Source organism: Lycium barbarum, chromosome 2, assembly GCF_019175385.1.
Source record: "Lycium barbarum isolate Lr01 chromosome 2, ASM1917538v2, whole genome shotgun sequence".
Classification (NCBI taxonomy): Eukaryota; Viridiplantae; Streptophyta; class Magnoliopsida; order Solanales; family Solanaceae; genus Lycium; species Lycium barbarum.
This window is the reverse complement of record NC_083338.1, coordinates 149,577,885-149,593,759: the sequence shown is the minus strand read 5'-3', so window position 1 is coordinate 149,593,759 and position 15,875 is coordinate 149,577,885. Positions and strand designations below refer to the sequence as shown.

At 33.0% G+C, this 15,875-nt stretch overlaps 2 protein-coding genes across 5 annotated transcripts; both read left to right on the top strand.

Moving 5' to 3' along the window:
* The first annotated feature begins 4,431 nt into the window (after positions 1-4,431).
* LOC132628061 (BEL1-like homeodomain protein 3) lies at positions 4,432-9,111 on the top strand. 3 transcript variants are annotated; one of them, XM_060343762.1, is made up of 5 exons: positions 4,432-4,821; positions 5,539-6,497; positions 7,170-7,537; positions 7,630-7,690; positions 8,268-9,111. In XM_060343762.1, exons 2-5 carry the CDS (start codon positions 5,649-5,651, stop codon positions 8,877-8,879), a joined length of 1,890 nt encoding a protein of 629 aa, XP_060199745.1. In that variant the 5' UTR covers positions 4,432-4,821; positions 5,539-5,648; the 3' UTR covers positions 8,880-9,111. The 3 variants fall into 3 exon arrangements, with proteins under 3 accessions (XP_060199745.1, XP_060199744.1, XP_060199746.1); XM_060343761.1 differs by having other exon boundaries at positions 4,432-5,165; XM_060343763.1 differs by lacking the exon at positions 4,432-4,821 and adding an exon at positions 5,206-5,353.
* A 1,885-nt stretch (positions 9,112-10,996) lies between these two features.
* LOC132623702 (BEL1-like homeodomain protein 11) lies at positions 10,997-13,981 on the top strand. Of its 2 annotated transcripts, none has more exons than XM_060338499.1 (5): positions 10,997-12,170; positions 12,516-12,895; positions 13,030-13,090; positions 13,195-13,339; positions 13,674-13,981. In XM_060338499.1, exons 1-4 carry the CDS (start codon positions 11,490-11,492, stop codon positions 13,336-13,338), a joined length of 1,266 nt encoding a protein of 421 aa, XP_060194482.1. In that variant the 5' UTR covers positions 10,997-11,489; the 3' UTR covers position 13,339; positions 13,674-13,981. The 2 variants fall into 2 exon arrangements, with proteins under 2 accessions (XP_060194482.1, XP_060194475.1); XM_060338492.1 differs by having other exon boundaries at positions 11,000-12,170; positions 13,616-13,981.
* The last annotated feature ends 1,894 nt before the right edge of the window (positions 13,982-15,875 follow it).

Here is a 15,875-nt window from a genome sequence, read left to right as displayed (position 1 = left end):
TGTTTGAGCAACTTGTGTTTGTATTCACACGATATGTTTCTCTTTCTCTTTTAAATGTATGTGTATTGTGTATAATGTTTTTAACACTCAAGTTATCTCCATGTTCTTCTACTAGAAGATGTTACCTACCTTAATATATAGGGGTATATTTGACCAAACACCAACAAAAGTAACAAACCAATCTTTTCAAGATATATTTTTGTGAAAGACATTTTATGTCATTATACCAAACACAAAATGGAAAAATTTACAAGTTCTTGTTAGTGAAGTTAGTTCAAATGCAAACAAATATGAAGAAGTTGTAACAGAAGAAACATGGGTGAGTTCCGAAGCACTAGTTCAGGAAAATATATTTGATTAAAGATTAGATATATAGATTTTATCATATTCTATATTTGATTAAAAACAAAACGATAAAATGACCAACGTGCCTTCTAATAAATTCTTCACTTTTGCTGTTAAAGACTTTTGCAAGTAAGGAAAACCATTTAAAAATCTTTTCAAAGCAGTCATTTGCGCAATCAATTCTAAAACATATCCTTTTAATACTACTTCTCTTAGCAAAAAATTTTCTCGTCTGGTAACTGGTTAGGATTAAGCAGGTATTAGTAATGTAGGTATTAGTTATGCAGGGTTTTAGTTATGCATAAATTATTTTTTTGGATATTGGTTTGTTATATTAAAAGTTAATAAATTTATATACTTGTTAAAATTTAAATATTTGTTTACAATTAAAATTAAAATATATTTTTTTACGAAATATAATAGTAAAATATATAAAAAAAAATTGTTTAGAAAAGGAAAGTAATTAAATGGGGGATGATAAGGGTAATATTGTCATTTCAATTTTTTATTCATGTATTAGTTATTTCATCTTCTACCTCGCATATCATAACTTATATATGTATTAGTTATGCGGGTTTCGAAATTGCAAATCAAATGTCGTACTAATTTTATACATGAATAACTTACTTCCTAACTAGCTACCAAATGCTGTATAAATATGCAGAAATTAATACATGAATAAGGTGTCTTTTTACTATCTACCAAACGTGGTATAAGTTAATGCAAGAATTAATACATGAATAACTTGCCTTTTGTCCAGCTACCAAACGATTAGCGTTTGTTTATTCCAAAAGTCAAACACTTCTTCTTCACTAAAATTCTTTCTTTTAGAAAATTAAATTAGAGTTTCTCCTAGCAAATCTTTGGTGTTTTCTATTCCAAAGTCAATCATTTTTTTTATTTTTAAATAAATTAAAATCCTCTCTCTTACAATAAGAATAAGAATGAAAAGGCTGACTACTGAGAACTTTGTTATTACGCTTCCTTTGATGAATAAGTCGGCAAACGTTTTTAAAAGTTAAAGCTATTATTGTAGCCTTTAGAATATTCACTTTTTATTTTTAAAAAGTATAAATTTCTTCTCTCGAGAAAGGTGTTTCTTTTTTGATTTGTCACATCCTATTTTCGGTACATACTTTCGGATATGATAAATACGAATTCTTGCCGGCAAATTTTAATTTAAGGGACAGAGTATTCCCAACTAAATACAATTTCATACTCATAACTTAAATTCAATACCTTTGATTATGGGTGAACGAATACCACACCATAATCTTTGGTAATCTCGAGGAGCTATTCATTTGTTCTCCTTCTTTCTAGGTTTTGGAAATATTTTTTTCATAAAGGAATTAAAGAACTTTGCTAGTTTGTTTTGTTTTTTTTTTTTAAAATTTCCCTGCTTTATGTTTTGATAGTTCTTTATACTGGAAATCAAGAAAACAATAATGCTATCAAATTGATCCATTTTTTTAAATCTTATAAAAAAAAGACTCAAACTTTTCTCACTCTCTCTGCTTTTTTATATATATTTGTATATGTTAGTATAAGTATCTGTATATGTTTATATATGTTTGTATATTTTGAACTATTTTTCGTTTTTTAACAATATAAGTGATTAAGTTGTATACTTCTGAATTTTCCCCAAAAATCAATGCTCTTCAATTACAATCACTTTTCTCCGCAAGTTATTACTCATTAAAAATCCATAAAGTTCTTATTAAAATAATAAGAAACACACAAAAACTAAGAAGATATTTCCATTCACTGATCCCAGGAAACCTCCAAAATGGTCGGCTGGTCCCTATATAATAAATGTATATTGATGATGTGTACCCTGCCGTTTATAGGTTTATCTTTTGAACTTTTTTCTAATACACAGACAACATGTGATAAATTGTGTAATAATCTCCGAAACGGAATAACAACAGGATATTTTTAGGTCCCGTTTGTCCATAGATAAAAGTGTTTCAAGATTTGAAATAATATTTAGAGATTGTTTCAAATAAGTACTTGTTTATTAAACTAATCAATTATTTCAATTTGAAACTTAAAATATGTAACTTGAAGTTTGAAAACAAATTTTAGAAAATATGTCAAGTTTTCATTCACAAAATTTTAACTGTATTTTTATGTCCAAACACAACTTTCATTTCCAAATATCTTTTTCAGCATAACTGCAATTCTTTTCTTTTTTGGATATATCAATCAATTTATGTCTGAAGGCAATTTTAACTTCCAATATTCTTATTTTTTTTAGAAATATCAATGAATTATGTCCAAATACCTACTTAGCAATTATGTCCAAATACCTATTTTTCACGTTATGGGTATATATATATATATATATATCTCAAATTAAAAAGCCAATTACGTGTAAATGTACTAACTGATATGTAATATACTAATTAAACAATGTAACGTCTGAATAACATTCTTTCTAGTTTTTACCATTCAAATTCTAAATATATTTTAAATAGAAAATTTGGAAAGGACACGTAACCAGCCTTGTATTTGCCGAAATATGCGCATAAGGCATCGTTTGATTGAAAGCCGCCAAATTTACAAGATTTGGACATGTTTAAAGTTTAAACATTAAACTAAAAAATAAGACTACAACCTACGGCTATGAGTCTATAACCATACATTTATATACACGTCTCTGTAGACCTGTGCCTTAATGTCATTGTTTTCTTCCTTTCCACTTTTTCCAGACGTCTCTCTTCCAAACACTGAACAACAGGTGGATAACGGTGGTCCCACTCTAAGGAATTTTGTGTTACAGAAATACACATAGGCTTTTTTTTTTTTGTGCAAGAAAAAAAGATGCTAAGATTATAATCGAAGGGCAGTACTACATGAATAAAAAATCTATGAAATGAATAGTACTTAAAATTTGCGTTGGTTCTTTCCGTATAAATGAAAAATGTGGTGTACAATTTAATATATGTGTTTAGTTTTGAACCGGATAAATTTCTAATTTTAGCCTTGTGACTTTAGCAGCAGGACAGTTTTATGTTCTTTATTCCATTTATGTGTTACTCTTTGATTGGATTTAGAAATTAAAAAGCATGAAAGATTTTCTTGAAATTGTGGTCTAAATCAAGCAATATACTTAGGGGTCGTTTGGTTTAAGGACTCATTAGTCCCGGGATTATAATCCCGGGACTAATTTATCCCATCTATTGGGATTATTTTATACCATCTAAAATATGGTATAAAATAATCCCAGTATAAGTGGGTTAAGAAGGTATAAGCTGGGTTATCCCAACACTAATTTTTATACCGTGTTTGGTACAAGGTATAAATTTATCCCAACACTAATTTATACTTTATACCAAACATGGTATAAAAATTAGTGCTGGGATAACTCACCTTATACCTTAAACCAAACGACCCCTTAGTGTACTATAAATCATCTTTTTTTTTTTAATTACATAGGGGTAGGGGTGTAGAGAAAGGGGAAATGGGGGGAGGGGAGATTACAACCTGGGGATTCGAACCCTCACCACCAAGTTGAAAGTTCAATTAGCCAACCAACTGAGCAATTAAATCATCTACTTAAGACGACGACAACAACATACCCAATATAATCCCACCAGGTGGGGTCTGGGGAGGGAATAGTGTACGTAGACCTTACCTCTACGTTGAAAGGTAAATCATCTACTTAAGAGTAAAATAAAAAATTAAACTTAAATTATTTCTAAATATAAAAAAATATCTTTACTTAGATAGATTAGAATGAAAAATGCATCACATAAATTGGAGAAAATATTTGTTTCACTTATTTTATTTGGTATAGATAATTCTTGGATTGTCCCTCACTTAATTTGGTATAAAAGTACATCAAGATCCAATATCAAATTATTATTTTTTATGTCGAAATAAAAATACAATAAAACGAAGTATAAAATAATATCGAGTTTTATACCACAATTATTTTGATTATATCCCTCTCTAAAATCTCTCCTCCAAACACTGAACAACAGGTGGGTTCTGAGGGCCCCACATGTAGGAATTTATAGATATATAAATATAAATATACAAAGTGTATGGTGTGTATCACACCTATACATATAATATAAAAAAAATAACATACATGTATGTACAAAAGAACCAACTACCTAACGAAAGCAAGCTGTATCATCAAACTGTTTAAACAACACATTGTAACTACTATTAGGAACAAAGAACAAACTTTGTTTATAGTTTAGTTCTAAGGAATCCCTTAAGACTAAAGATCAAATTTTTATTTTCTTGGTTTTAGGTCTACCAACTGGTGGTTACCGATTCAGACCCTTAACCATCAAAAACCAATATTCTCCTTACCAAGATAAAAACAACTACCATCACAATACCAATATTTTGTTCTTAGGAAAAACCCCAACAAATTTTATTAAACAAAAAGAAAAAAAGAAGCTTCTGGTTTTTTTTGAATTTTGAGCTGGTACTTTGAGACCCCACTTGAGAAAAAGTTTGGTATAATTGAAAACGAATATATTATTATTATTGTTGTGCTTTTTGTTTTGATGTAATTTCAAGAAATGGAAGGTTGGAGTTGATTATTCTTTGCTTTTTTCTTGTTTTTCATGATTGTTGTTTGTTTTTGAATATTTTTATGGTTGGTGTCATTGTTCAATGATAAGGAGGGGTTGTTGTGCTTAGGATCTTTTAGGATCAGTTTTGTCTCCATATTGGGAAGCTTTGGTTTTGAGCCAATTGGGAGTTTTTGTTTTCAATCACTCTCTTTGCCCTTCTCTTTCTTTCTTTGCGGTGTGCTCCCTCAGTTGAAAGCACAAAGATTAGTTCTTTTTTCTTTCCAGGTAAATTCTATTCTCCTGTTTTCTTTGCCCTGTCATTTTCATTTCTATAATTTATTAGTCCTTGTGCAATTAAGTAATGTTTTCATTCATCAAGTTCTTTTCTTGGTTATGTTGGCTTCAATTTTATTGCCTCAAGTCTCTGATGATGATGATGTTGATGTATTCTGATTTTATTGGTTTTTAACATGGTAGAATTCCTATAGTTACTGTTTCTGTAGTGGTGTTGATCATTTCATTTTCTTCTTTATGATAATCTGATGGAAAAGAAAGACTTTTTCATGCTTCTCTGTCTAAAACATGTTTGATATTGTTTCTGATATTAAGTAGTTGTTCAAACATGTTGGCTGAATCCTGTTTTCTTCTTCATTGACAGGTCCCAAAGAATTTCTTCGTAAAGTCTGCTAATGATTTGTAGTTCAAGCGAGTCAGTCACTTGAGCAGGAACCTGTGATTCTTGAGACATAATAGAGGATATATATAATAATGTCTGCTTACTATTCAAATTTGTCCAATCAAAGAGATGTCTTGCCAATGTCTTTTTTGCCAGACCAGAAATTTGCTTCTTATCAGTCAACTGGTCAAGTCTCATACTCGGAGTTGCCTGCTCAGAGCTATGGTGAAGTTCAAACAATGAGAGGTAAAGATGAAATGTTATTCATTCCACCAACCAGTGAATCGGGAGGTATGCAACCAATTAGTAACTTTTTGGAGAATTCAGTTATGATGGATCCCCGTTCTTTTCCAATAAAACAACTTCTTGTGCCTAACGGTGAACAAAGCCTTCAAAATCAAGGATTATCTCTTAGTTTGGGTACACAAGTTCCTCCTTCGCTTCATGTGTATTCATATCAAGATGACTATACGAATTCCAGTCTATCTTCTCTGGTGGGCACTCATGTTCTGCACTCAGAGCAGGGATCTCAAAACAAGGAATCTAAAGTTTCCGAGTACTTGTCATTTGATTTAGCTGGAGGAACTAGAGCTGCAAATAATCCCCAAAGCTCCATGAGCCTCAGAGAAATGAATTCTGGTGCACGTCCGCATGTAGGATCAGGAGCTGCAGCAGCTATTTACAATTCCAAATATCTAAAGGCTGGTCAAGATTTGCTTGATGAAGTAGTTAATGTTCATGAAGCTCTAAAACAATCAGATAAACTACGTAACTTCAATTTGCTTAGTCAAGATCGCTCTGAAGAAGCTGATCTGAAATCTAGTTGTTCTGCTACTGGTGTATCTGGTGACCAGAATAATTCAACTAAAGCTGAACTTTCACCTACGGAGCGACAAGATCTTGAGAGCAAGATGACAAAGCTCTTTTCGATGTTAGACGAGGTAAAGCTGGATTTCTGCTGACTCATCTTAATGGATACTTTTGCTAAGGCAGGATAAATTTCTTGCTTGTAATGTCTTTAGGTACATGTTGTAGCAATAGATCTGTCAGCCAGGTTCGGCCCTCTTATGTTGCCACTTTAACATCTGGTTGAATTGCAAAGTTAGGATGTTCCTTTAATCTTCTGTGTGCTCCTCCTAATTTCATAAAGCATTTGCATTGTCTGTAAATTTGCAGAAAACTATAGTTGTCTCTATCATATATTGATAGAGGACTTCTCTGAAATTTATTGTTCTTTCACAGATGTTGAACACATAGCATGTCCAAAGCCAGCCATTGCTTTTGTGCTTTGCAAGTCCTTTTTTAACATTAGCTGGTGCCCTCTCTGAGTGACAATCGTGAAATAACTTTACTCCAAACTAATGTTTCTTTTGTTAGTAGGATTTGGGTTCTGAGTTTTTACTTGAAAAACTGGGAGAAGAAATTTTGAGAACTTGATATACTTCTATCCCAATCTTGAAATAATACACAGGTTTTGTTTCAAGATTTCCCTTTGTTGTGCTACTTCAGTGCTTGTTATGTGAATTCTTAGCACATCCTTTGACTAATTCAGTTTCCACCAGACCTCTATCTTTTATATTCTATTAACAGATTGTGATTATATTTTGTTGTAGGTGGATAGGAGATACAAAGAATATTATCAGCAGATGCAAGTAGTGGTATCTTCATTTGAGATGGTTGCTGGACTTGGTGCCGCTAAACCATACACATCACTTGCCCTTAAGACCATATCCCGCCAGTTCCGCTGCTTGAGGGATGCAATCAAGAAGCAGATTCAAGTTACTCGTCGAAGCTTGGGAGAGCAAGGTGATAGTCAAGGGGAAAGATTATATCGTCTCCGTTATGTTGACCAGCAATTGAGGCAGCAAAGGTCCCTTCAGCAATTTGGTATGATGCGCCAGCCTTGGAGGCCACAGAGGGGCCTGCCAGAGACTGCTGTTTCAGTCCTTCGTGCTTGGCTTTTTGAACATTTCCTCCATCCGTATGTCTCTCTTTTTTTTTTTTTCTTTTTAGGGTGACTTTTTCATCTGTTAACATGCATTCTGATTCATTTTAGTCTTGGTGTTTCTTCAGCTACCCAAAAGATTCTGAGAAAATCATGCTGGCGAGGCAGACAGGTTTAACGAGGAGTCAGGTATGTTAATCCATGGCTATTCCACTTTGAAGCATAAAAGAAACTTAGCATTCTTCTTTTGTATGGCACTGACAAATCTATTACTCCCTTCGTCCCGTTTATGTGAAGGTGTTTGATTGGGCACGGAGTTTAAGAATGAAAGGAAGACTTTTGAAACTTGTGGTCTATAAGTCATAGATGTTGCGTGGCTATAAATCATCTCATTAAGGATAAAATGGGAAGTTTAACGTTAAATTGTTACTATATATAGAAAGGTGTCAATTCTTTTTCGGACTGACTATCACATAAATTGGGACAGAGAGAGTATTGATTTTGGAATAAAGAATTGCTCCAATTACACTGTAAAAGTTACCTATCTCCATGTATTTTCATATAACCTTCTAGCTGTATCTCTTAATTCTTAGTTCAGTTACTTCAGTATTAAACTTGCATTAATTTTGGTAGACATCTTAGTGCTCAAGTCCCCAGACCCCACCTGTGGGATCACACTAGGTTTTTGTTTTGTTTTTTTTTTTTCCTTCCTTAGTGCTCAAGTCATAGCCAGCTATCTAACTAATCAAACTTGTGCTTGAGTCAGGTGGCGAATTGGTTCATAAATGCTCGTGTGCGCCTTTGGAAGCCCATGATTGAGGATATGTACAAGGAGGAGTTTGGTGTTGTGGCAGAAGCAGGATCTGGTGCTTCGCCAGAACGAGTTCCGGTTGACTCCAAAGAAAAGTCAATAGCTGAAAACACAGGAGAAGATATTCCGGAAAGCTTTGGAGAAGAGTCGAGTAATGTTGTTACTAATGTACAAAATAATTCATTTACAACCAAATTTAGCTTTCAAGACGGTGCTTATGAACATGAGAAGATTGATTGTGGCTCAAGTAAATTGCAGAGCGAACAAATTCCCATTACTCACGGCTTTGGTCCAAAACCGACTAGTGATGGAAGCATCATCGGTGATGTCAATTCATACCATCCTTCCATGTTAGGTGATATGATGGGAAATCAAGTATCACTCGCTCTACGTCTGCAAAATAGTCAAATGGACCAGCAGGCAATGTCTGGTAGGCCACAGTTAAGAGAGGACGAGAAGGCGGATTCTACATTGGACATTAGCAAAGGAGAGTATTACTATATTGATCCAGTAAACCAGCAAGAAAGGTTTTCAGGCACTCATCTGCTATCCGATTTTGTAGTGTAAAAAACTTGGTTTCTTGCATATATTTGTTATATAAGACCTTTTTGCCACTTATCGTGTCGATGAGAAGTGGGTTACCAAATATGTAAATATACTAGTACTGGATAATCCATTTGTATAATAGTGGGGCGATTGTGAATTTTAGCATAGAGTTAGAATCCTCAATTGATATACACATATTGTAATTTTGTGTTTGAATATGAGAATAAAGCTTGCAGAGAATTTGAAATTGTAAGTTTCTGTTCCTCATTTTTTTATAAGTTCTCTAGTAAGGGTGGAGTGATCAAGAAATGTTCTTCCTCATGATCAATCCGAAGTGCTTCGCGATTTTCTCGGAAATCAAATACACCACAAGGAGGTTGACATCATCCTTCATTCAAGAAGCATGCTGCTTCAACCCCCTCGAATCAAGTCGAGCAACTTGGACGCAAGAGTCGAGATACTTGGAATTGCACTTGAGCATTTATCAACGACTGATATTTATCTAATACTCCCTGTGTCTCAATTTATGTGACACTTTCTTTTTTACTGTCCCAAGAAGAATTGATATTATATTTAGTAACAATTTAACTTTTAACTTTCCGTTTTACCCTTAATGAGATGATTTCTGCCCACAAAAATTCTATGGCTTATTTTAGACCACAAGTTTCAATAGTCTTTCTTTTATTCTAAAACTCTTTGCCCAGTCAAATACCTTTACAAAAATTGGGACGGAGGGAGTATTTATTTTGTGATTGCACTTATTTCAGTTGTTTGTTTTCTACATTCAGAGTTTGTCTAGATTTTGATGATTTGTAGATTGTGGAGGCCTGAGCTTTGAGTTTTAAGATTGACAATATTTAATGCCCTTGGCTTCCTGTAACACTAGATTTGTGCCTGTACACTACTACTCTCCAGCACTCATATTTTGGTGGTGTTTATTTTTGTCACTCTATCTTTAATGGTGTAACTTGCAATTATGATTCAAAGGGTAAAAAGTGAATCTTTTTGATGATGTTAATATTCACCAAAGAAGATACAAGGAAAGCAGAACTTTCTGCTGATAAATTCATTCAGCTGTTCAGATTTGTGCCAGGCAGTTTAATCAGTGAGTGGGCCTTTGATAGGTAGCAACCAAACGCAATTACGGGATGGGAGAGTGACAACTGGAAAAACCAATGGAACAAAGATAGTAATCATTACACCACCATCACAACAACCAAACTCTCTCAAAATCAGTAGTTGAGTCAGAATTTTTAGTAATGCGATTAAAAAAAAATCCAACATGTGACTTAAGTCATTTTTTAATTACCTTAGTCTCTCTAAGGGGATTCAAATCAGCCTGTTTGCACTATATATATGATTCAAGAAAGAGAATTACATTGAACCCCTTCCTTGATGCACACCATACCAAAAATTAATTTACTCACTTATCCGTACAATCTCAAACAAATCTTGAAAGAACTATTAAGAGGTCTTATACATATATAATAAGATTTGTACATTATTATTGAGACAAAGGATATATTTTCTAATATAGATCAATCAAATGGGACAAAAGAAAAATAATGGACTTGCGAAAATTGAGTTGCAAATTGAAAAGTGAAATCGTCAAAAATAGGAAAAGGAATGAATGTAAGAGGAGGAGAAAAACAAAACCTCAATCAGATCTTCAAATTTATTAGTAGAGAGAATAAAATTTACTAGTACTAGTTTACTAACTTATTATACCATCTCAACAAAATTAGAAAAATAATAAACATAAAAGAAAATAAAGAGAAAGGTGACACACTTTCCATTGGAAGGATTCTGCATGCAGTGTCCTTTCAACATCGTTTGTAAGATAAACAATAGCAAAACAGGAAAAGGAGGTTAGATATTCCAATATATAATTTCACAGATTCACAAGCAGACAATCTTAAGACTGGGAGTGTGCAAAAGACACCTTACTTTTTCCTTCTTTTTTCTCTTATATGACAGAAATCTATTCAGCACAAAACTGCTATCATCCATTTTTGCTGTGTTTCTTTACTATCTACCCCTCTGAAGGTGCTTTTTGAGTGTCCCAAAGAAATGCAACAGTGTATACCAAAGCTGAAGAGTTAAATAACTTTTCCTTGTTTTTTTACTAGCCAAGGGAAAAAAAGAAGAAGTGGGGGACCATAATTTCATGTCCTTTTCAGCATTTTCTGCTTGGCTAGTTAAATACTTTTGCTTGTTTTTTTATGAGTCTATAGTACTTTAGGTTCCATAGCTTTCAGAAGCTAGTACCGTATAGGGTATGCTAAACTTCAGAAACAGAAAAAAAGAGTGCATGCAGGGGAATCTTTGCTTTCTTCATTCAATGAAGTCTCCTAAATCCTAAGCATGTCATGTTTGTATTATTCATAAACTAGTGTCTTTTTTCTTTCTAGACCAATAACTTCTTTAGTTTTATGCTTATTACTATCAGGGGCTAGCTGAAGATTACAAGTTATATATAAGTACTTAAAGGACCTTCTCATGTTAATTGTTCTCCCTTTTGGATCTTGTTTTGTTGTTCAGTCATTTCTTCATGAATCTTTGTGTTACAATGCATAGGTTCCTAGTGTTCAATATTTCTTGATAAGTGTTTTTGTGAACTGTTTAGCAAAAATGGTTTCGAAAGATTCACCCCCACCTTCACATTCAAGCATTTTACACCAATTCATAAACTCAGACTCCATCACTGGTCAAATTGGAAGCCAACATTTTGACATTTATCAATCTGGTCTAAGTAGTAATCCTTCTACCTATCAGCCTCATGGTGTATTTGTTAATCCTCCTAATCATTTTACAACTGATTCTGATGTTAACCACAGTAGACATTTGATGGATCTTCTTGGAGCTTCACATGATGCTAATCAACAACAAGTACAAAGACTCTCACTTTCTTTAGGTTCTCATTCACTTGTTTCTTCATTAGCCTGTAGAGAAAGATCCTTAAGTTCAAGTTTTACTAATCCTAGTTATATAAGCCAAGAACTTGATCAAAGGAACAATGAGTTTTCTTTCTCTGCATCTGCAATGAACCAATCCTTATCTTTTGTTTCTGCCATTGGTAACTCAAAATACTTGAAACCAGCTCAGTCCCTCCTGGAAGAATTGGTTTGTATCGGTGGCAAGTCCATTGACTTGAGTAATGAGAAATTTATCAGGCGATTATCGCGCAATAGCAAGAAAGGATCTTTAAGCCTTCGTGCTATGTTGAAAGCCGAGATCCCAACCAATGAATTGTTCAGTGAAAGGCATGAACTTTATGTTAAAATCATGAAGCTCATAGCCTTGTTGGAGGAGGTAAGCAAGAATAATGCTTGTATTCTTTGATTATTCCATCTCGTCTAAAAGTTTAAGTTGTTAAAGACAACATTTTTTATTTAGGTTTTTTTTCATTTTGGGCCGTCTACCGAAATTAATTACGGCGCTAGCCAAAATATGCAAAACCTTTACACTGATTATGTATATTATATGCACATTTTGTGTATACAATACGTATATTATATGTATATTTATACTTGATTTACATAACCTATACATGTGCTGCTATTATTCTTTTGAGAGTTCCAAAAATGTAACTATCCCTTCCTTTTTTTTGTTTTAATTCAAACTTTTTGTTTATAAGATTACTGCTAAAATATTCAGGTGGAAAGAAGATATGAGCAATATTATCAACACATGGAGGAAGTTACTTCAACATTTGAGGTGATAACGGGATTTGGAGCAGGGAAACCTTACACAGCACTTGCACTTCAAGCCATGTCTAGACATTTTTGCTGTTTAAGAGATTCGATCATATCTCAAATTAATGTGATTAGGCAAAAAATGCCACGAGACATGCCGAAAATTAGTAGTGGCCTGTCACACTTGAGCCTTTTTGAGAAAGAGACTTTGCAGAACAGAATGTCTCTTCAGCAACTTGGAATCATCCAAAGTAATCGACAAGCTTGGCGACCAATTAGAGGATTGCCAGAGACATCGGTGACAATTCTTCGTTCTTGGCTATTTGAACACTTCCTCCACCCGTATGTAACTTGGACCATCTCTTCTAAAAGCTTAATCTGTTACAAAGACCGTATATCTATTTACTTAATTATGTTTGCAATATTTATAACTTCTATTCTGTTAAAAGATTACTGAAAGTTTGTCTTTCTAGCAGTTATCCAAATGACTCTGAAAAGCTTATGTTGTCATCTCAGACGGGCTTATCGAAGAATCAAGTAATCTCTCTCTTTCCCACTTTGTGAACATGTAAGTTAGCATAACATTTTGAATAGTCAAATATTTGTAACTTAACTTGGTTTTGTGATGATCTGTTTTCAAGGTTTCCAACTGGTTTATTAATGCTCGAGTTAGGCTGTGGAAGCCCATGATTGAGGAAATGTATAAGGAAGAATTTGCAGAGTCTTCAGTTGAATCAGATTCATTGTTGAACAGAGATATTGTTACAGATTCTGCAGAAGAATGAAGTAAGCAAGCAAACTCAAGCTCAAAAATAAATTTATATTTTTAAGTTAAACTTCAGTGTCATCTTTTTTCTAATTGTGTATGCAATTGGCGCTTCAAAAGGCGAAATTTTCGATCGTAATCTGGTGACTTATGTTTCAGTAGGGGCCTTTAGTCTTTTGATTAGAATAAGGGTCAGCCTTGCCATATTTATGAGTATGTTTGTAGTCATGATTGTTATCATAGTCAACCACGTTGTTCCTTTAACTGATTGGAATCTTTTTCTCTTGTGATCTTAGGTGTTGAAGTGAGTAAAATGAGGAATATATTTTATGTAATAATACTATGCTTTTACAGTTGGAATGCATTGAAGGATTGGACTGTGGGAGAAAAGTTGAAGAAGTACAAGGTGGCAGTCGGAGACATATTAGAAAAAACAAAATGTTAGCCTGAAATGGAAGGCATTCTTGTACTTGAGTACTTAATGTGACGAAATAGTATAGTATAGTGTGAAACTTGTAATGCTTTTAGGAAGTTGTCTGAAATTTTATGTTTAGCATAGCCTTTATGGGGTTAACCTTATCCCACGTTAAAAGTTAAAGCTTTGCATGCATTGTTAACAAATTCACAAACGTTGCTATGAAAAATGCTAGTTAAAGAGGATTTTTTAACCCCCATATCTAGCCAACATTCACTAAGAGGATTCAAAATATAAAAAAATAAATATACGAAATCAAGGAAATTCGTATGCACATAAAATCTGACTTTAACTTTGTATATATGGTGTAGTTTCTCGACGGAATTTAAATTAAACCCTTGCGCCCCTAACTCCATCCCACCCCGTCCAAAAGAAGAAAACAAGAATGAGCATGCTCTCGTGGCGAAACCTAAGTCTGTGTGATGTGAAGTAGTCCCGCTACAATATACAACTACGACCGAATATGCAAATAATGCATTAACTAAATTTCTTTTTGCAATTTGTGTAACATAGCCTCTTTTCTTATTTTCATAAATTTGAAAATTTAATCGTATATACCAACCAAAATTATCATAGAGAGAACGAAACATGAGCGGAGAACCGTTGAAAGACGTGCAAATTTGTACTTAATTAAACTAGAACTCTATGATCCAATACCTTTCCCGGAAGTAAAATGTTTTGCATCATGGAGAGAATCAGATTAAGATTGGAAAAACTAGAAAAAAAAAAAAGAAAGGAAAATCCTACCTAACTAGTAGGAATAATAATAAAAATAGTGTTCGCTGAACAATTTTTTATTCCGTCTTTAGTAAAATAGCTATTGTCTTAGAGTTTCAAACTCAATCCGTAAAACTCCAACCATTATTCTAGAGATTTCTTTGTAGATTTCGAAACTCCAAAATAGTGATTATTTTTCAATTACGTGAACTGAAAAGTACTTTCTCGTCCATATTTACTTGTCCAATATACTAAAAATGGACACTTTCACTTATCCAGTTTGAAAAACAAAGATAATTTACCTTTTCGTACCTATTTTACCATTACTGTTAATCATTGGGTTGGAGACTTCAAAGAATTGTTAGTGATTGCACAACTTTAAAATATGTTTGATTGATTTCAATTATTTAGATCATCTATAATAATTAGGAGTGATATACTCCCCCATTCCAAAATAAGTGACCTTAGCAAAAACCATGTCTATTAAGAATTCAATAAATACACAATGTAGAGTTTACTAAACTACCCCTATTTATTAGATGTTTTTTGAGCATTAAGCAATATTAAAGATGACTACTTCTTTAATGCTAAAGACATAGTTGGAAACACTTGCCAATTTTTATCATGAATTCCTAAGATGACACTTATTTTGGGACAAATGTTTTTTGCTAAGATGTCACTTATTTTGGGAAGGAGAAAATAGTAAAATTGTTATTTTATTTATTGAATGTATTAAGTCAAACATAAATAAGTAAAAATAGACGAGGGAGCAACTATTTGTGAATTGTGCCTGAAATAACAGCCACATTGCGACACTGCTTTTCGCGCCATCTCTAAGATTAAAAATGGGGTTAAACTTTTGTTCTTTACAAGTTAGTAGTAATATTAATTGGAGAATATAGCATATCAATTACACCTCATAAATCTTGTAATCGTCCATTTTTCTTCTCTATAATATGCTAATATTAGTTTAATGGCTCTATAGATAACACGACATTATTGGTTAAAGATCTGATAACCATTTTTTGTCATTATTAATAATACCAAAAATAGAATAAAATATCCGTTTTCACTTGAACAAAAATACGACTCAAGATATTAAAGTTCTAGAAAGATAAAAGATATTAAAGGTGAAACTAAAATACGCATAATCTGAGAAAATGACAAAAATGGTCCCTTATCTACAGTAGGTTCAAAGTAATCCCTTAAGTATCACCTGAGCAATTTTGATCCTTTAACTTTGCTAAAAGTGAGTAATTTTGATATCCATAAGATGTTTACCAAACTCTGATTATTAAATTTAAACAATACTATAAAAATAAAAAATATTCAATGAAAACATACATTTGGAAGTATAATTTTTT